The 21608-nt window shown below is 34.5% G+C and overlaps 1 protein-coding gene across 5 annotated transcripts in view; it reads right to left on the reverse strand.

The window, feature by feature from the left end:
* Positions 1–21608, reverse strand: part of cpx (synaptic transmission protein complexin) — a 100066-nt gene that overhangs the window by 47398 nt on the left and 31060 nt on the right. For all 5 annotated transcript variants that reach the window (XM_081979123.1, XM_081979120.1, XM_081979124.1 and 2 more), the window contains one exon: positions 15700–15760. In XM_081979123.1, coding sequence (XP_081835249.1) covers positions 15700–15754 — 55 coding nt within the window. In that variant the 5' untranslated portion in view covers positions 15755–15760. The remainder of the gene's footprint in view (positions 1–15699; positions 15761–21608) is intronic.

The raw sequence follows: 21608 nt of genomic DNA on the forward strand, positions 1-21608 counted from the left end.
AAAAAAAAAAAAAAAAAAAACAACAGTTTGGTTAGTTTGTTAAAACACAAAGCAGCAATTAATCGGAGGTCCGAGCAAAATAAAAGAGCTTTTCTTTCAATATTTTGTTGGAAAAAAAAGCTTGAAACATGTTCTGGATTTGGTTAATTCGACCAGCGTCATCCCTTAATCCATGGTGACATTCTTCAGAACGCTCTTCAAGATTCATATTCACAAAAGGGATAAAATTCAAATGTCACTCATCAAACAAACATCGGTTATATAACATGAGAATAATGACGCGCGCCCCAGGCATCGATTATAAACAACATCCCAAAGAGAACGGGACACATACACAAAAGAAATAAATCCCGCTTTGTTGTAAACGGGATGTCACTGTTGTCTGTTTTAAATTTCGGGTTTTCCAACTGATTTGCCAGAGAACAATATCCGACACGTCCTAAATATCCTCCTTTATTGGTATTGGGAATGTCACTTGCGACGATAAGATAAATAAGGTGATTCTCTGGCGCGTGGATATCGGAATGATTGATGATGACCGGTTTTACTGTTTCTCCCTTGTTTCTGTCTGTCTATATTTTTACATGTTAAGAATAATTGGATGCAATAATGTGTTGGTTTTATTTAAGCAACATTTTTGGATTTAATAAAGAAGCTAAAAAGTTGGTATAAAGTTTAGCGATATAGACACATCTTTACACGACGGTCCTAAACTTAAATCGGCGTTAAAACCTTTTCAACAGTCGCCAGATAAACGAATCCGGTCGTCCCAAGTTTCAAAACGAAATTTAACTCGGGAGCGGTTTCGCAAACACAAACACTTCCCGTAATCTTGCTGATACCGAAGAAGTGGCACCGCATTATTTGCCCGAAATAAACATGCAGCAAGGCAAACTGGGTTTAGTGGGGGATCGAACAAAAAAGAAACTTTTTCTCATTTGTGTGCCGCCGGTGCCAGTTTTGGCTCGCCGCCAAAATCAGCCGTGCAGATATTGAACCGTCCGAGCGAGGCTTTAGCCACTCACAACTTTCAACGTTGAATTTTCAAAAGGGGAGCACGTGTTTTGCCGCAAAACGCTAATTGGCAATGGCATCTCTACACTCGGATATTTTTAACGGTTTGTTTATCTTTAATAAATTTGAATCAGACTGAAAGAAGTGAAAGGACGACAAGTACACCATGTGCAGTGTTTGTGATTGGTCAAAAAAGCAGCTTTCAGCTGCTTTTTCTTGATCAATCACAAACTACCGATTACGCTGAAGTGTTGGTTGATTGAATACTAAATCAGGTGCACTTAAAAAGTTTATGTCCAACCAACATAAAACTAGACAAACAAAAACTAATTTTAAACGAAATGGAAAAATAAACTAGATTTATAGCTTGAACATCCATTCGGGGATTTCATTACATTTTCGCGGAATATAAAACACTCCGCGAAAAAGAAAACCACCGCTTTCGATCACCCCGTGAGCATAAAGAAACCACTTTATTTGATAAACCCCCACGTTTGGTCTGCGACCTGAAAAACCGACATCAATTTGAATGGCCCTGTTTTATTTTTAAATAAAAATAAAATTGAAACGACGCAAAAATGTAAATCCGTTGTTTTCGTCCGAAAACGTGTACGTCAGCAACATTAAAACATAACGATATCAGCGTCTCTTTTGCTATACGGCAAAGATCCATTTTTAGATATACTCTCTTCAGGTGACGTATCCACAATGCGCCGTTCTATCCTTTCTCGGAAAACCTAAATTGCTCTAACAACGGAGATGGCTTTATCAGTTTCCTTCGTATTGTGCTGAGCTAGCAAAAAAGCGAAGACATGCTACGAATATTTACGTTTTTAGGCTGCAGACAAGTCAAAGATACAAACGTGATGAATTGACTGGTTTCTTTTTAACAAGGAAGTTATGCCATCTGTCTTTTTTCCAGCTAGCAGGTAAAACGTGGCCGGTAAATGCAATTATCTTTTAATCGTCCACCTTCTATTATACGTGAGTTAGCACAGTCCGGGGGTAAGGATGATTAACTATTCCTCCGAATTAAATGTGACTAAATTATATTTTCCAGACAGTTAACGTCGGCGGACCGCTCTCTGTGTTCGGGATAACAAATGCAAATTTTCCTGGCGTCGACGTTTGGCAATCGTCCAAAAGGCATTTTGATTGCTGGACCGACTACAGTTCGAGAACCAAATTTAGGTCAACCATTTTTCTCTACTTTCGGAGTTTCCGCAAAAAATCTACCGCTACACTAGACGTTGTTATCTGCCTAAACCAGTGACATAAACTATCTCAAGTGCGCTAAGCTGAATCTCCAATGACCTGGAAAACGTCACGCCATTCGGTCCAGTAGCTGGGCATTTCGTCGTCAACCGACTGTATAATTTGCCGCCTGTTCGCGTTAGATATGCCGATATCAGAAAAGTCGATATTTTCTTGTAAATATTTTATAATAATGGTTCGATGATGCGAAAACCGTATTATCTGACTGGCATCCAAGAAAACACGATATTAATAGTAAAGGCGGTTCTGGGAGAAATAAAGGAGAAACAAAACTGGAAATTTTGTGTCGATAAATATTCGAAAAAGCCTTGTTCACCGCACTCAAAACAGCCGCCATCGATTCGTTTATGTCATAACAAACACGTCGTGACGCTTGTCGTTAGATCGGTCCAGACCTCTTGACACTTTTAAGAGCTGAGAACGTGTCCTCTTCACAAAATATATTACAAATAATATTCAGAATGTCAGACAGTTGACAACGAGTTCTGGTTCGTATTCGGTTTTTGTGGGAAAAATAAATTATGTTTCGTGAATTACACTTCAAACATGAAATATTATAATGTAACAAAGTGATGAGGGTCGAGAGTTTTCGAACACTATATTTGTCAAAATAATTGCACGAATTAAGTTAAAAGCAGGACTTTAAAGGTTCTTATAAGACTATGTTGTAATAGTATATTATTTAAAAAGTTCTTGAAAATTAAAAATATGATTTTATAGTGTTTTTCTTTATTGCCACTACTGGAATATTTATCATTTCTGGCTCAAAGCAGAAAAGAAAGGGTTGGAATGTAATTTTAGGACTTAATCGAGGGATGTATTAATAAAATTCCCATTGTATTAATGATTTATTTTTATATCAAAGAACCTTAAATTAGATGAAATTAAAACTTTAAACCTTTAAAAAATTGGGAAAATGTAATTTTTGTCAAAATTGTCAATTTTCTATTGTGCTCCAGAAAGATTCCAATGCAAAGGGCATATTATGTGGTGCGTTAAAAAATAGTCAAACCAATTTGGGGCTTTAGGAGTCACTAGATTACTCAGTCATGTAAATGTTCGTACAACTACGTCCAATTATTTAGAAATTTGCGCAGATTCGCTCATCAAAATTGAATTCGTCAATATCATCTCGCTCGTCTGTTACAATGACGAAATTAAAACTGTAATCCGTCGATTTTGAACAGTGACTAATTAAGCGAAGGCCCCGGTATTCAATCCGGGGAACAAATTGTTTTCTGGTCGCCCGTAAGAGCAGGTGACGGTGGATTTAAACGCGATTTTAGTCGACGCCAATGTTGGGTTAATTGAACTACTTGCCGCCTGCGGCTGATAAATTTGCCGGATTTTGAGAGCGGATTTTTGGTGGTTTAAATACTGAGCAGAATTTTCAATTAATAAGCTATAAGAAGCGAAAGGTTAGTGTTTTGAGTTGTAAATGAATTTTTTAACAGAATAGAAATTTTGTCTTTGCACAATGGAAGATTACAGTTTTGCAAAATATCCTAAATGGAACATTTAGGTAAAACCTACTGCTTAAAAAAAAAATTATGGGCTCTCCAGAAGCTGCTAGCTGAAAGTGCATAAAAATCAATAATTCAAGATAATGGCATAAAATATGATAACGCACATTACAAAAATTTCCACTCAAAACCACTTAAAACTAAGAAACTGAACAGAACGTCAAGAAAATAATCTGACGTTCAGGAGATAAAAACGAAAAGCATCTTTAATGCATTCCCACAAGAGATTCGAAGTCGACTGTGCGGCATTAAAACTTTTTAAAATAATCCTCTCTATTGAAAGATAAGACCCAAGTAATGGGTAAATGGAGAGATCCGCCTTTTCCCGGATCTATACATTGTCTAATGGGGCGTAGTTCTAGGAAAAAGGGGGGACTCTTTCCAACTCTGTCAAGTAATTATAACGATACCATGGCGTCTTCACAGAGACTACGTACTTGACTTTGATGCGAATAGTAATTGGAGCGGCAAAGACAATGAGGTAAGTTTCTTTATCCAGAACTGGATAATGAGAACTCCGTTGCGGACTTTATGGGCAGTAATAAAACCGGTGGCAGGAAAAATTTGCCAAACAATTTATGGGATGTCTAATGGCCCATAACTTTGCGGCCGAAGGCAAACTGTTCCAGATGGTTAGGAATTCTGGATATCTAGCGTGGCACAGGCGACACATGAGGGGTAATGTTCAATGGATCGAATCCTGACCACGTGAAATTTGACGCTTGATAGTGCTGCAAACTTTTATAGAAAAGTAACAGTTTATCTGATTGTGGCAATTCTAAACCAAAGAGTACATTGAGAAATTGATTTAGTTCACCTATGTTGGCTGTGGGTTAATTAAGTCACTGAAATTTATTCGACCTATTAATCTTGGCGACGTTAAGTGCCTTTATTTCTTCTATTAATGCATTTAGCTGCGCAAAACTTTACTATCAGTTGTTTACTGAAACTTAATTTTTGCTAACTGACTGGACTTCATCGATTTATCATTGAAAAGTTTACACGAAATTTTCCAATAAACGACGTCCGGAGGCCCGGAGAATTTTAAAGACGATTGACTTGACCTATTGGCCCTCTCTGAAGATTATTGTCGTCCTTTATTTTGTCCGATTACTAATGGTGTTTACGTGACCCTTTTACAACCGCATTTAGGGCGTTCGGTCTCCTAAACTTTGCGAATCTTAATGTGATCCATAAATTCCACCCATTCTAAGAAGATGCAGTTTAACGAACACGTGAATCCCCGAAGGTCTCATTTAAACTTCTCCGGGAATTTCTTTGATTATAATTAGAACCCGAGTTTTTAGGAAAACCCATTAACTTATACTTCTGGCCAATACTGTTTTAGACCCTTATCTTTATAGGTACACAAGTCCCGTGAACGTAATCGCTCCTCTAAGGAAAACAACATTGTCCTTAATATTACATCCCCAGGGAGCTGGGAAAGCAATAAGGTAAGCAGGTTTTCGGGTCGTATCGAAGATGGCTGTCGACTCTTATTTTGCACGATTGGCGCTGTCCTACGTGATTCTTTTACATTTGGCCTATCCGAATTGCAAAACTTCCGGTCTTTCGTTCTATCAGGGACTGACTTGACTGGGAAATGTAAATGTCCCAGAATTTATTTCGTTTTGTGCGGTACAATGTCGTGTTTATACCGGAATAAAGGGGACTAGTTTTAGATTAGAACACTTTTGTGCTTTTTGCTCCAGAATAGCCAATGTATGTTATATATCATAAATCTGGTAAAAATTGACCCTATATAAGTTCACATAAACTAGCACTTTGTTATAGAACCATGATAAAGAAAACAATTTACGGTTTTCTCTTTAACTTACGTTATATCTTTAAATAAGAAAAAATCCCAAAGAATCTCTTGGGATACTTTAGGCTTCCAGTGGCTTATCCCTCTCGTAATTTTACTTTTGAAGCTCTATATTATTTATGAAGAAAAAAACCAACTCAAACGCGCATTACTTTTATTATATCTCTTCTTCTTCTGTTTTGAATAACCCTAACTTATCTTGGGCAGGGTGTGAACAAAGAATTATATCTTAATTATCATGCTTGAGACGCTTGTTTTTTCTTTTAAATTAAAGTCATGGAAAATTCATTCATCAATCGACACCCTCTTAATTGTCCAAAGTCAATCGACGTCGTTTATCAACGTCAAGCAAGTTTTTAGACTTCACGTTTATCTTTCTAAGAGTGACGATGAGTTTCTTAATCGCTGACCCATTTAAATTGCACAACATAACTGAAAGACATTAACGTTTTATCGTGTAATCCTGCAGAGTCGGACGGAGTTCAGAACGGATGCACATATAGTGGGAAAATTCTATTTTCCTTCCATAAAGTTAAACTTGAATTAAAGTACATAAAGCAAGTAGCCAACAAATGCTGTCATGTAGGTGGATATAAAGTGTAGAATATATGGTGCGGTCTTTGACGACAAATAAACGTAAAATTTCATCTACGAGAATATACTGTTTTGATGACACTTGGAAAGCGCTAAACCTATTGGGCAAGTTATGTATGGAATTGTACTTCAACTTTTCGGCATTAAAATTGTTTATAGCCGGCACATGCAACTTCCAAAAGTTCGTTAAACCGTTGCGGCGTTCGCGTCCTGAATAGTAAACAGGAAAGTTTGATTCATTTTCAATTATTGGGAAACTCGGGAAGCAATTCATTTAGCTCTGTAATAACCAGTTTAGGGAACTATGTCGCTTTAAACTCTATTACGAAGTTTCAAGGACCTATAAATGCTCATTTCAATAATATTCCTACTGAGAATAGTACTCTAGTAGTCTAAAACAAGATTTCTGAGTAATCATTTAGCTTCAATAGGCTGGGACAGTAATAGTATATTTTTCAATAAGAATATAATAACAGCTTATACTCACGAAGATTTATCGTTACATCATCGAGTGAGTAATAGGCATTACATGCGTGTATAATAGTATACTTTTTCTAGGACTGTGGTAAGTATTCACAATGAAAAAAAATATTAGAAACTTATTAAAACATCATCTGCTGTCAACAGACAATTTCACAGCTATAGAAAAAATGAAATTAAATTGAGTCACAATGATTTTGTTACTTTTCAAGTATGTTTCGTTGTTTTGTACCTCCATGGGATCGAATTTGACATTTTCCAGGTTTAGGATAGAATTGTAACTGATCGCCAAAGGTCAGAACTGTGAAAATTTCACTCATAAAGCTATAAAATACGTTTGGTACTGTTTTTACTCAATTTTTTGATTTTACTGGACTGTTTTGTGATTTTACAGCTATATGGAAAGGATGTTAATAAAATTGCCAAAATTGCACTTTTAGCAAAGACGGCATTTTTTCAGTTTTGGAATAATTGTAACTTTTTTTTTTAAACTCTTATAGTTTTCACTAAAACGCCATTAGAAAGAGGATAAAAAATACTACAAAATGAGCCAAAACTGGCCTCTCTAGCTGTTCATGTTACCGAAATATTGAATTTCAAAAAGTGGTAAAAAAAGACCCCTAATACCCCCCATTCTTTCAATTTTTGTGAAAAATGAAAATAATGTGCTTTTTTTGTACTTATTTCACTTAATTTAAGGTCCTTTGGTATAAATATGTTTTTTGCTGTGCATTAGAACCCTCCTGGAGCAAAATAAAAAATTGCCAAAATTGCACTTTTAGCAAAAACTGCATTTTTTCAGTTTTGGAATAATTGTAACTTTTTTATTTAAACTCTTATTTAAAATCTTATTTAAAAATAAGAGTTTAAATAAAAAAGACACGCAACCAAATGTTATAAATGTCAAAAATGTACTGCTAATGATATAAAGTGCTTTCAACCAAAGTCAAACTAATTTTGTTACTTTTCAAGTATGTTTCGTTGTTTTGTACCTCCATGTGATCAAATTTGACATTTTCCAGGTTTAGGACAGAACTGCAACTGACGGCCAAATGTCAAAATTATACTCATAAAGCTATAAAATACTTTTGGTACTGTTTATACTGATTTTACTGGATTTTACGAGTGTGTTGTAGTTTTACAGCTTTATGGAAAGGATTTTGACGGTTGTCATATTTAAAAATGGACTAAAATTAAGTCAGAAACAGACAATCAAATGTCACAAATGCCAAAGTCACACTGTTTTTTTTACTTTTCCAGTATGTTTCGTACCTATATGAAATTGAATTTGACAGTTTCCAGGTTTAGAACGGAACAAAAGACAAAGCTGTAACTGACAGCCAAATGTTATCTGTCAAAATATGAGGTAATAATGTAATAGAAAAGAAAAACAAGGTTTAGGACACAGAACAGTTAAATTTGACAAATGAAGAAGGAAACGTTACATTCAAAACATTCATGATGATATGTTGTGGTGTCCGCGGGTGGACTGAACCAGTGAGTAATGACTCATTACCCACTGGTAGGTAAAGGGTGTTATACTATTAAAAAATCGTAGAAATACATATTTTTATACACTAACAATAAACAAAGCATCATTAACTTTTTGACTCTAGTTGAAATAGATTTCAGCATTCAGTAACTGATTACCTATCCTGCCATATACAAACTGCACCAATTACCATAAAAAGTACACGCGGTCAGTTTGATGAATTATATTCAAGTGGCGCGTTGAAATTGATTGTGTTTACTCGATCCGTAAACTCGCTTCAGTAAAAGTCATTACTACTTTTTTTTCAGTACTAAAAGCGTTTTGAAACGAGTAAGGGAAATTTCGAAATTGCAAATAACCGCTAAATTGTGCGGCTGGATATAAAATTCGTTCTCGAACAGAATGTGAATAAATATTTATTGCCTCTGGTTCTAATGCATTCGCCACCCTATATGCAATAGAAATGGGTTTACGAGCTTCGTAATAATAACTGAATGAAAATAAGTCTCTAAGCGGCCTTAAAAGCCAATAACCGATCTACGGGGATTCTTTCCGATCCCCTTTTTTCCTAATTTCTCCAAATCCGTTCTGAAGAGACGTTTTAATAATGGTCGCAAATTATTCCGCAGGAAGAGCATCCCGGCTTGAATACCAATCGCACAGTCTTATCATTATCCTTATTTAAAACCGCGGGGTATTTAGTTTCAGCTGAGATGCATCTCTCTTTTATTGCCAATGCGGTTTTTAAATTACTCTGATTTAGGGGTATGCAAAGACATGGTCGGTAGCACAAAGTTGCTTTGTGGTATTCAAATTGGTTTTGCTTTCAAAGTCGGAATGGATTAATTAAGTCTCGTAACGGAGATGAGATTTTTTTCCGTTGCGTAAGTAGTTTCCAATCGGGAATTGGAAAAAGTTGTAAACAGAGTTAGTTAACGTGGAATATTGCCGGTTTTGATTTACCCGAGTTTCTGGGAAATGTCGGATATAATTTTCTTTTTTTGTGATGTTGGTATAGAGGAATCTAGGCTAAAAGTATCAAACTATCTGCACAATTCTTTTATCTACCCTAACCTTAAAACTGTAACATTTTGACCTTTGTATATTTTTGACAATGACTTTTCTTTACAGACAATTTTTTAAGCCATGTTTTACAATGTTGTCAACAAAAATTAAATTTGTTTTCATAGCAGGTGCCATATTGTTGTTTTGTTATCTTCAGTCACATTTCATTTCAAAGTTCCAGTTTCTATACTTTGGCCATAAGTAGCCTAACAAAATCATACAAGTTTCAAGTTTTTGGTTATCCAAGATCTGTTTACGTCCTGTTAGCACAATTTAACGGAGAGTGCAAACGCACTTGTAGAGGCCAAGTCATTCACTAATGCTGATCAACTCGATACTTATACGGCAATTTGGGATATATTCTATAAAAATATATGAAACGACAGACAAAAAGGCACATTTTTTCTAAAGTCATGAGAAAACTAAAGTAGTCTTTAACTAGCTAGAAAATTTGTCAATGACAAATAGCCTATTTTAGCAAAAGGTCTGTCATCTCACCAATGTTGAGAAGTTTGGCGACATCGTTTATCTATGACGCAATGATCGTATATGACGTGAATGCAGTTTTCGTTGGCGTTTCCTATATCATGGTTGTCTGACTGTTTTAAATGTGCCACCCGGTATTACGTCAATTGGTTCAGCTTTTCAAGGCCTACGTATACAGTGCGACATTTTCATGGAAGAAAGCTCCATTACAGCCATAAATTCAAAAAAAAAAGTGTGAAAAGTGAAGTGGGTTCCATTTTCTGGAAAATTAACAATCTTTCCTCTTCCGTTCTACACACACCATCAAAGTAAACATCGCATTTTTATGAACACTCGCAGGCTCTTATACATCTTTCTGCAACTCGCATCGACGACAAATCGAACTGTGAGGGGAGGCCCCATTTTCAATGAGACACGTTTCACGTCCTGGCACTTAACTAAATTGTATTTGCCTTTCTTATAGCGATCGTTCAGTTTATGATCGTTGATTTCGAAAGTGTGCCATTAGGGAATCTGTCTAACGCTCCAGTTTCCTTGTTTCTTTTTTTCATTAGGGGTAATGTTTTGGTCGAAATGTGTGGAATAGTTTCACTTGAATCTGTTGTTTTTAAAGATGTCCTCAGTAAAACCAATAAGTGGTAACTTCGACAAACGTTAAAAGTGGTAAACGGAGGTTTGACGGGTTCAATAAAATTCATCGAACAACTTTTATCAAATCTACGTTTCGCAAGCCGCAAAACTCTGTGACAGTTGGTAAAATGGCATAAAGTAATTTAAAAGTTTTCGTATTCTGTGTATCTCGTACCTCTCAATCTCCCCCCGAGGATCGTCGGAAAAAAAACTTTTAAGTTTAAGCGGACGCATTATGATTGTCTGAAGTTCTTTTCCGTGACCGGCAAAAAGTGGCTCTCCCTGAAAGAAGCTTTTACAACTTCTTTAAATAATATTTGAGATTTTCCTTCCAGTTGAAAATTGGTATCCTGTTATTCAGTCATGCTCAAATTAATGTTTTGTAACGTAATATATAAACCAAAATACGATAGGAAGCGTACGAGAGATACTGCCTTCAAAACCTTTATTACGTTATAAAGGTTTAACCCCCGTTTGGAAGCTGGACATAATCTGTAACTGAATTTCAATGGCGTTATTGTTGCCTTTATCTGCGGAAGCTAAAAATGTTACGAGACAATGCGCTTTTTTAATTTGTTTACCAAAAATTAACACTTGGAAAAATATACTGATGGTCAGTTAACAATGAAACCAAAAAATGGCAACGGAACTGCACGACCACTTCCTGTAACAATAGATAACATTCACATCATTTAAATTCGTTTACGGTTTTCGGTGCCCTTTTACAACAAAGAATCCGCCGGGACCGTTTCGGAATTGTCCCGCTTTTGTATTTGCTGGAGTTTTATAAAACATCAAATTGCAAGCTTATACCAATGAAATTCTAAATCTAATTAACGGCTATTCATTCATAATCAAACTCGGACACCACATATTGACATTAATTTTTGGCGGGTCCATGTAACAGTTAAATCGAGATTTATTACAGTTATTTAACTCATAATTTGGTTAATTAATATTCAAGTGTGCTTGCATAACTATATATTTACTTTAAAAGGGCGGCATTATTCAATATCATGTTTAAATTGAATTGATTTTTAGAATCATCCGCGTTTAGCGGCATATTGGAAAAATGAAAATAAAAGAGCCAGTGGAATATGCGTTCACTGTTCATACGAATTCCAGAGCAAATTCTTCTAGTTTAATTTAGGAAAATGCCTCCAATTCCGGAAAATTCTTTTGCGTCTCATCTGATGGCAAATTGGAGCAAGCTATAATCAAAACGGCGGCTTTGGTATGCAAGCTAGATTAAACCTATTTTCTTGGCACGAGAAATTACAAAAAAACTAGATGTTGTTGTTCAGGTTATCCACATTTTTCATTTAATAGAATGTCTGAAAGTTGCTTTTAGCACAAAACATGAGTTATTTTTATAATCCAATAATAATAATCAGGATTTGATATAATTCTAGTATGTCATGAGACAGATATTGTTGGAAGTATTTGAGTTCAGTAATAAAGCCTTAAAAATTGCTGACACGAGTTTATGGAGTGGACGTGAATTCCTTCAGGAATTTTTGTCCGGAACTAGTTTCCAGAAAGATTGGAATGTTAATAATAGAACTATGGGTAAATTGAAAGTTCCGCACAAATAAGGAAGAAAAAAACCGTTCCAGCGGACTGTTATTCAGGTAAAATTTATCAAGAAACATTCATTGCACATAAACCTGACGTCACATTAAACGGATTTATGTTGGTTGTCTGCGTTTTCGGTTGGCCGAAAACAAGCTCGAAACTCCTCGTAGCCATATTCACTTTTAGGATGAAGTTTTGGGCGGAGTTAAGGCCACCGTCCTTTGTTTGCGGCCCAGTTCTACTTACAATTAAGTTCCGCTTTAACAACTTGTTTAAAGCGAGAAACGACAGTTTAGTAGCTTTTAAGCTTACAACAACTGCAGTTGACGTATAATACTTCTATTTTCAACTCTGCAGAAAGTTGACTTTTGCTTTTTCAATTTGATGTTGACTTGACTCTTTTCTTTACCATTTCAACATTCAATAAACCATAAACTGTTAATTAATGATTAAGTCGTTATTGATTTTAGTGTTGTTTATGCTTCTAAATCAGATTTAGCACTTTCAAATGTCAATTTAAGCAATTTTGAGGACAAGTTCGGCATTTTACAACAGATATCCCAGTAAGCATTAAGGTTCCGTTCATGTGCTTTTCAAGTTCGGATTTGCTTCACCGTGGAACATTCTTTTTGGTAGGAGTTATTCAGACACAGAATACGTTTCGTGCATGTATCTCCTCAGTAGAATATGCATTACATATTCTTTTCTACGATGCATACCATATAAAATAAATAATATGCACATATATGTTTTTTAATAATACTTCTAAAGAAACAGCCATTATTGACATATGTGACAGACGATAGAGATGGGCACGAGCTCGAGAGGAGATGAGAGTCACATGACCTCCGTGTGATTATTATATTATATAATTGTCTCCCAAATTATTTCAATTTAAATGTGTATTACACCAAGTCTAAGTTTAGACCAATCATGAACTCTATCATTCCTAGTTTGTTCCTCCATCGCCCATCTCTAGCATGAAGATATACAGTGTGGTCCAAATTGGTGAGCATGTATTGGGATCTCGAAAACGGTAAGAACTATGGGAAAAGTTTTAGAGAATTTTATGCGAAACTTATTTCCGGTTTCCAAATTAAATTATCTTTCTCCGTTTTCCGGAAAAATGGGAAAACGTCAGAGGCTGAATTTTAAACACTCTTTAACAAAGCCAAAGAGAGTTTTGAAACTAACACATTATTAAGGCACGTAAAACACGATGACGTAATTAGAAAAAATCTAGCGTCATTGGTTTCCGATATATGAATGATAACTTTGTAAGCCATCTTGAAGGCGGCCATAAGAATTTACAAAGTTATCATCCATATCTCGGAAACCAATGACGATAGATTTTTTCTAATTACGTCATCGTGTTGTACGTAAAAAAGTGCCTTAATAATGTGTTAGTTTCAAAACTCTCTTTGGCTTTGTTAAAGAGTGTTTAAAATGCAGTCTCTGACGTTTTCCCAATTTTCCGGAAAACGGAGAAAGATAATTTAATTTGGAAACCGGAAATAAGTTTCACATAAAATTCTCTAAAACTTTCCCCATTTAACCGACTCTGTAGTTCTTACCGTTTTCGAGATCCTAATACATGCATCATCAATTTGGACCACACTGTATATATAATGACAGTAATATTCCTAGATATCTAAAAGGTACATAATAAACATGTTTTCTAAGAATATGATATTCATATTTTATTCACTTTCAACAGAACCTGTAAGGAACGTAAAAAGAACGTGAAAGGGGAGACCTGTAACATCATAAAAGCACATTCCATTCAGGTTCCCAATGTTATTTTGGAATGTGTCAAGAACGTGAATGCCATCTTGGGAACATTCTTAACGCGTGCTAAAAACATGACACTGCTTAATGGGATTTGAGCATTTGTATTTCATAAATTTAAACAGTAGGTAATTTAAGTAGTTTAAGAAATCATTTAAAACGAGTAATTTTAGCAAATTTTGAAAATGAAATTTAGCACTGAGGTGAATTTCAGCAATTTGGAGCACAAATTTCACAATTTCTTTTTCTTGACCAATCACAAACTAGTAACGCAAATTATGCACTTGTGAACTTATACAAAATTTCGAACATGCCATTACAACATTTTTATTGAGTCACATCACGTGACCCTAAATTTGGTTGCAGTGTTTAGGTCACGTGCTTTGTTTTTTTTTCTTTTAAAATAGTTTCTTCTTCTCTATTTGAAAATGAAATGAAAAAAACTCTGAAAAACAAGGACATTCTAATTTGACAGAAAAGTATTGTTTCCAGAAAATATCCCAAAATCGACGATTTTCTTTTAAAATAAAACAAGCACGAGCTGAAGAAAATCTCCCGAGACAAAATGGAGCGAACATAATTCGTTCAGCTCGGCCTTTCCAAAATTTATCTGTATCTCGAAAGTTATAAGTTGTGCTTAATTTTCAGGACCGTTGGCCGGGATTTCCGTTTACTCCGTAGCTAATTTGATATTTTCCTTGCGCTTGCTCCCAACAAATTTATTGGGAGGAAATTTTAAATTACTTCTACCTCCAGCCAATGTACAACAACGGAATAAAACATAATTTAACGAAAGTCTCGTACGTAATCTCCAGATTGATGACGACGCCGAACGATGGAGGTAAAGTGGATTAGAGTTTACTCTTAAAACTTGCTTTTTTCGTGTTTGTTTAAGAATAAACCAGGCCTTTTTAATTAATTAATTAATTACTACGCTTGCACGCTTTTTCGGAACTATTCTTTAATTTAACAGCCGTAAATCTCGAATAATTTGCAGCCGTGGCTCAGATTTTCGTTTGTTTCACGCTTATTTAAACTCCGCGTTGCTCGTCCCACTTAATTTTCAGCAAATTTATGGAGGGAAAAATTTTTAATTGGGCGTTAAACAGTACAAAATTAGATTTAATTTCGAAACAATTACTGAGAATAAGTTGATCATATTAAGAAGAATATTTAGAATACGTACCTAAAGAAAAAAATGATGGTAAACAAAGAATAGCTAATTTAAAAATTTATTCATTCAGTCATTAAAAACAATTGATCAACAAAAACGTCGTAAAAAAAATAAAAGCTTATTGCTCCTATTTAACTGTAGGCGAAATTTTTGGGGTTTAATTACAAAACTGATTGCTAAATTTTTAATTACGCCCCTGCCAAATAATTGAACTATACTTTTACGTTCCGTCACTCAAACGAATAAAGTAAATAACATCCATTGAAACAAGCGGAATTTGGCTTGTCAGTAAAACTAATTTCCATGGAAATAAAATTGCGAAATGAAATAGTGTAACGTCAAATCAAATAATGAAATTCGCAAATTGAAATTTAATTAATTTGCGAATTTGTTTCCAAAAACGAGTTATGCAATTCGAGGTTTCGGGATGAAAGAAAATTGATTTCTTAATAAGTTTTTGGAAATAGACTACTTTGATTTTGTTTGCTAGAAAAATTCCTAATCGTCAATTAAAATTGATGTGGGCCGTGAATTTATAAAGGTCGTAAATAACCAGTTTCCTGCTGACCCTGTATAATCCATTTACATGACCAAATTAGCGTGTAATGGGCCTTATGCGGGATCTATAACTTAGAGCATCACACTAGTCTGGTGGTCGATGATGAAAGCCAATTAAGGTCGACGCTTAATTATACTAATCATTATTGAGAATCAAACGCCTATGTGCTATCTGCTCATATTTTATTAGATGATTATGCTAATCTACAGCAAAACTCACCTTTCACAGCACTAAGTTTGTTGCCGACCATTTGCTTCGCCACAAAAGCCGCCATGATGACCTGCAACAAAATTTGAAATTTACATTTTCTCGATGACGGCAAACTCTATTCTCGCATGCACAAGTAGCAAGTTTCAATTAAAGCATAATTTACAAAGTTGCGAACAATTATTCTCAACCTTCCGGCATTACCAGGAGCAATCATGGCAAAATTGGTAGGGAACTTGCCACATATCCGGTTCGTCGCCTATCTAAGATACACACAATCTACCCTTAAGTGAGTGTGTGTGTGTGTAAACTCTTATCAAATTACAATTTATAATACCACTTAATTTTTAGTGTGTGATAAAGCCTGATTTGTAGGTTCAAACACAGAATAGCAATATGTATTTTTTGGCCAGATAAATTAGTGACTGTGTACAATGGGAATTAGATAATCATCTAATGCAAATTCGAACGTTAATTAGTAGAATAAAGCGTGGTGCAATAATCGATTCTAACCCTTTCTAACCTGGTGCAGGTATTGTCAGGTGGATTAATTAACCAATGCTGGTGCTAATGAAGCGAAACCTTACAAACTTCAATCCAGATAAAAACTAGAAGTGCAACTAAATCCATGAAAGAGCTTTAGATTCACGCATTTTATCGGATAAGCTGGCGAAACGACCTGGGAATCCGCCACTCAATTATTTTAATGGTCCTACTAAGTGCTTCCACCACAAAACCATGTATCTTTCCATTGTGGGCGTCAGGTGTAAAATCTTGTGTAATCTGCCCCATGGCAATGACTACCGCAGCAGGGAAGATTTCGTTTCTCTAGCACTTAATTTCAGCTATTAACAGTCCGTAGTTATGTTTCTGTTTTGAATGCCCTTTTGCCCAAAAACGTCATCTAGAGAGCCTTTGAAGTAGTTAGTGTGGCTTTAACGTTTACCTCACTGACCTCAAAAGCAGCTACAAACATTTAGAAACGTGTGATTAGCTAATTTGTCACCAATTAGTGGTAATTCGTATAAACAGTGGAAAGCCAATACCAAGGGTTGTTGAGACAAATAATGTGACAGTTTCAAATTAATGGTTTGGTCTTTGCTGGGTTGTATGATGCATTGGAATCTTTAAAGTTTGAGGTTAAAATTGCTAGTATTTAGATGGACTCATAAAACCAGTTTTTTTCATGTTACCAAATGCGAGCAAAAAAATAGGACAAACCACTTTTTGAGAAAACAGTCAGAGACAAAATTGCCTGTAAAACCCACTTGGAGTAAGAAAATTACTGTTTTAAGCACATTTTTGGAATCACCATTAAATTTCCTATCTAATAACCTGAAAAATACTCCAAAGTTTGAACTGTCAGAAACATAGTTTGAAAGGACAGTCAGAGCAAAATTCACCGGTAAAATTCACTTGGAGTAGTGAATAAAGAAAAATTGAATATACAGGGTGGTCCAGTTTCGATCGATCGATAGCCACCAAAAAATAAGTTGACCCGCATTATGTCATTTTCCTGAAGAACGCTTCCTAAGGAAAACACAGACCTCCAAAATTCAGTTTTGAAAATCTTTTTTTGCTACAACTGTCAGACAGTCAGACTAATTTTATTCTAAAAATTAGAGTTTTAGACTAATATCGTAACATTTAATGCCAAAATTGTTTACTTTCATTAATGAAGAGTCTGAAACTTAACTTTTACTATAAAAAATAGTTTCAATTTCGATTTTTCAGTCTTAAAGCACAGTGAAGCGTCTAGAAGTCAAATTAATACTGATAAAGCATGAAATGACATATTTAAGCCTACGAAAAATGTAAAAATAGTTTTTTAAGTCTGCTGTGTCAAAAACTTGGTGAAGATAAGCCTAAAACTCAATTTCCCAAGCTGAAAGCAGTTTCAAAGCCCTAAAAATAGTTCAGAGTTCTAAGAAAATGAAAAGCAAAGTAAAGAGCCTGAAAAGTTAGTCTTCAAGTCAATTTTCATGAATCTAATATCAAGACTAAAATATTGAAATGTATTTTGAAATTATGAAAACTTACTTAAAATGCAAAATTTAAGCCTTTGATGTCACTTTTCATTAGTTCAGAGTCACTTTTTGGTGTCCAAGTTAATTTTCAAGGTCGAAATGTGTGAATTTGTTGTAATAAATTTTAGAAAAAGTAGTTTTTCATGGCTACAAGTCAGTTTTCACAAGTTTTTCAACTTATCTGACTACAAAGACAGTTTTTAAGCCTCTCAAGTAAATTTTCATCGTTTTCAAAACAATTTTTATGTTGGGTTGGGTTGGTTTTGGGTCTTTAAACGTAATTACTCAATTTTGTCGTAAACAAAACTTCAAATCAGAGTTTTGTAAGAGATACTTATTTTGTCAAATTGAAAAAGTAAAAAAAAACGGAAAATTTTGAAAAATATCCAGTGACAGAATATAAGGCAGAAAAATGAAATTCTCTTTTTCTATTTTCTATCTTTTTGTATTTACACCACTGGACAGTTTCGATTAATGGAAGTATTAATTTCATATGTATTTGTTCTAAATTTGATTAAAATTGCTCCAGCGGTCTGACAGTTATGACAAGAAACTGATTTTTTAAACTGAACATTTATGGACTGTATTTTCCTTGGGAAGCATTTTTCAGGAAAATGACACGATATGTATGTTAACTTATTTTTTGATGGGCTATAAAATGATGAATTATTGACATTTAAAACTGGACCACCCTGTATAGAAGAAAAAACAAGAAAAGGTGCAAAAATTAGAAATTATTATTCATCATCATCTAGAGAAGATGAAAAGAAGAAATCACTATAAAACTGGATAATGTACGTATAGTTTTTGCGTCAAACACATATTTAATTCAAAGTTGCTTTCTACAAGATTTAAAAAAGAAGAATTGTAATAAGAGGAGGAAAGTTTTTCCAAAAAAGTTGTAGTTGAGTAACAGAAGAACTGCAGGAATTAGAACGGTAAAATAAACTTTGACACTTTTAAAGGCTTTCATTGCAATCATAATAAAAACTTATAATGAATCATAATTTAGTATAAAATAGTTTAGTAGGGTTGTGCGAATTTTCAACATTATATCCACCATCATAATTATCTAACTTTTTTTATACTAATTATACTATAATTGACAATATCGAAAATTTCCCGAGATATAACATACTTCGTGTCAAACTAGCCAGAACAGTAATACCCGCATGACCGACGTAAACTTTCGGTAAACTTTGCTCGAGTGGAGATTTTAATTCGCGTACCAGGTGTTACACACTGAAAATGTGATTTACATATTTTACATCCGACAAGCCAGAGATAACATGGCGAGACCCTGCTTTTGAGGGCTCGCAAAAATTCAGCGGGAAACTTCCGAACTACGCCAGCGATTTAGCATGCTTTGGAAGTTTGTCTAAAGACCGGGAACGAGTTCAGGTATGCCCACAAAAGGATTCCTCACTAAGTTAAGTTTGGATGCGGAAAAAATGACCGTGCATATTAAGATTTTAATAGAAAAACAAACCATTCTACTGCACAATGAAAATAACGTTTTACTGCAGAGAATTGTTCTAGAAACTTACAGTTGCATGTTTTTGAGATTCAACGTTTTTTCTTTTAAAAAACAATACAAAGAAACTCTGGACTGGAGTTTTTTAACTTCTTAAAGAGAGCAAGCACATCCGTAAAAGAAAAACAAAGAATAATTATCGCACTTACAAAAGATTACGGAAAGGTTTGAACGACAAAAGGCCCGGATACTCGTTTTAGATTGGTGGAAAATAATGCTCTAACTTTGTGAGGGTGACATTTTTATCACCGATCCGTTGCAGTCCTCCTGAAGGCTTAAAGTTTTTTAGTCAAAGAGCGGAACATTTTTCTACTTCATCTTGCTTTGTAAGAGGAGCAGACGTTCAAAAAGACCCGACATCAGTCAAACGGATTAACGCGACGTTTTTCAAAGGACAAGAGAAAAAAAGATCGAATAATTAGATACGCCAGGCAAACTAGACCGGAAATTTGAATACTCGTTCCCTTGATCGCTGTATACAGTCGTAGGCCTCGATAAGAAACATGAATTATTCAGGGCCAAACACTTGAAATCGTTCGGATTTCCTAACAAGATTTCAAAGTTTGCCTCCGGCTGACTGTTACAAAAAAAAGTATTTAAAAATTTCAGATTCTGTTCCAGAAAATTATTACTTACTAATGTGTATACAAAACTCCTAGTTTTCACAGCATAATCAGGATTTAAAAAAAAAGTTTTTCCCTGTAAAAGTTTTAATCGGGAATAAGCCGATTAGTAGACACGTTTGTTGCTAGAAAGTTGTTAAACACCAAATGCATGGTTCAGAGTAGCAAAGAATGCGAAATTTGCAAGGCAAACCCCAAATTGAGAACAACAGAAAAACTGGTGAAAAGGTTGGTGTTGAAGTCGGGACTAATTTTCAATTCTATGGAAATTAGGACGACAGATTGTACGTGCTTTGCCGACTTGTAAATTGAATGATAATACGTGCCGCTAGGGTTCACGTTCTTGATCACCAAATGTCTTGAGGATGTTGTCTCTCACTTTGATAATACAAATCTAAAAATTGAATTAGTGTTTCTTTGTATATGTATGTTTCATTTGAAAAAATGTAGGTTTGTAGCTTTGAAGAGAATGACAGCACATCTCAAGAAACAGTAAGCATTTTGTAACGCATAGAAAAGGTTCGTATGTTGATTTGTTGTGATATTGTTGATGTTGGTTCTTCTTGATTTTTGGTCAAAACTGCATTTTTGGTAAATTTTTGTTTTGCTCCATAAGGGTTCTAATGAACAGCAAAGGGTATATTTATAACAAAGGACCTCAAATTAGGTGAAATAAGCACTAAAAAGCATTTTAAAATTTCTTATTTTTAAAAAAATTGAAATAATTTTAAGTACTTTTTCAGATCTCAATATCTCGGTAACATGAAGAGCTAGAGAGGCCAGTTTTGGCTCATTTTGTAGTCTTTTTTATCTTCTTTCTAATGGCGTTTTAGAGAAAACTATAAGAGTTTAAATAAAACAGTTACAATTATTCTAAAACTGAAAAAATGCTGTTTTTGCTAAAAGTGCAATTTTTGGCAATTTTTTATTTTGCTCCAGGAGGGTTCTAATGCACAGCAAAAAACATATTTATACCAAGGGACCTTAAATTAAGTGAAATAAGTACAAAAAAAGCACTTTAAAATTTTTAATTTTTCACAAAAATTGAAAGAATGGGGGTGTATTAGGGGTCTTTTTTTACCATTTTTTGAAATTCAATATCTCGGTAACATGAAGAGCTAGAGAGGCCAGTTTTGGCTCATTTTGTAGTATTTTTTATCCTCTTTCTAATGGCGTTTTAGTGAAAACTATAAGAGTTTAAATAAAAAAGTTACAATTATTCCAAAACTGAAAAATGCCCTTTTTGCTAAAAGTGCAATTATGGCAATTTTTTATTTTGCTCCAGGAGGGTTCTAATGCACAGCAAAAAACATATTTATACCAAAGGACCTTAAATTAAGTGAAATAAGTACAAAAAAAGCATTTTAAAATTTTTCATTTTTCACAAAAATTGAAAGAATGGAGGAGTATTGGGGGTCTTTTTTAACCACTTTTTGAAATTCAATATCTCGGTAACATGAAGAGCTAGAGAGGCCAGTTTTGGCTCATTTTGTAGTATTTTTTATCCTCTTTCTAATGGCGGTTAGCAAAATTGATAGGAGTTCAAATAAAAAAGTTACAACCTTTCAAAAATACAACAATTATTTTGCTCCATAAGGGTTACAATGCACAGCAAAGGGTATATTTATAACAAAGGACCTCAAATTAGGTGAAATAACCACTTTGAACCTTTCGAAAATTCGAAAAATACCAATTTTTGTCAAAATTTTCAAATTGTTACAACATTTTTAAATGCAC

Source organism: Ips typographus, linkage group LG4, assembly GCF_016097725.1.
Source record: "Ips typographus isolate SLU linkage group LG4, UJ_Ityp_2.0, whole genome shotgun sequence".
Taxonomy (NCBI): Eukaryota; Metazoa; Arthropoda; class Insecta; order Coleoptera; family Curculionidae; genus Ips; species Ips typographus.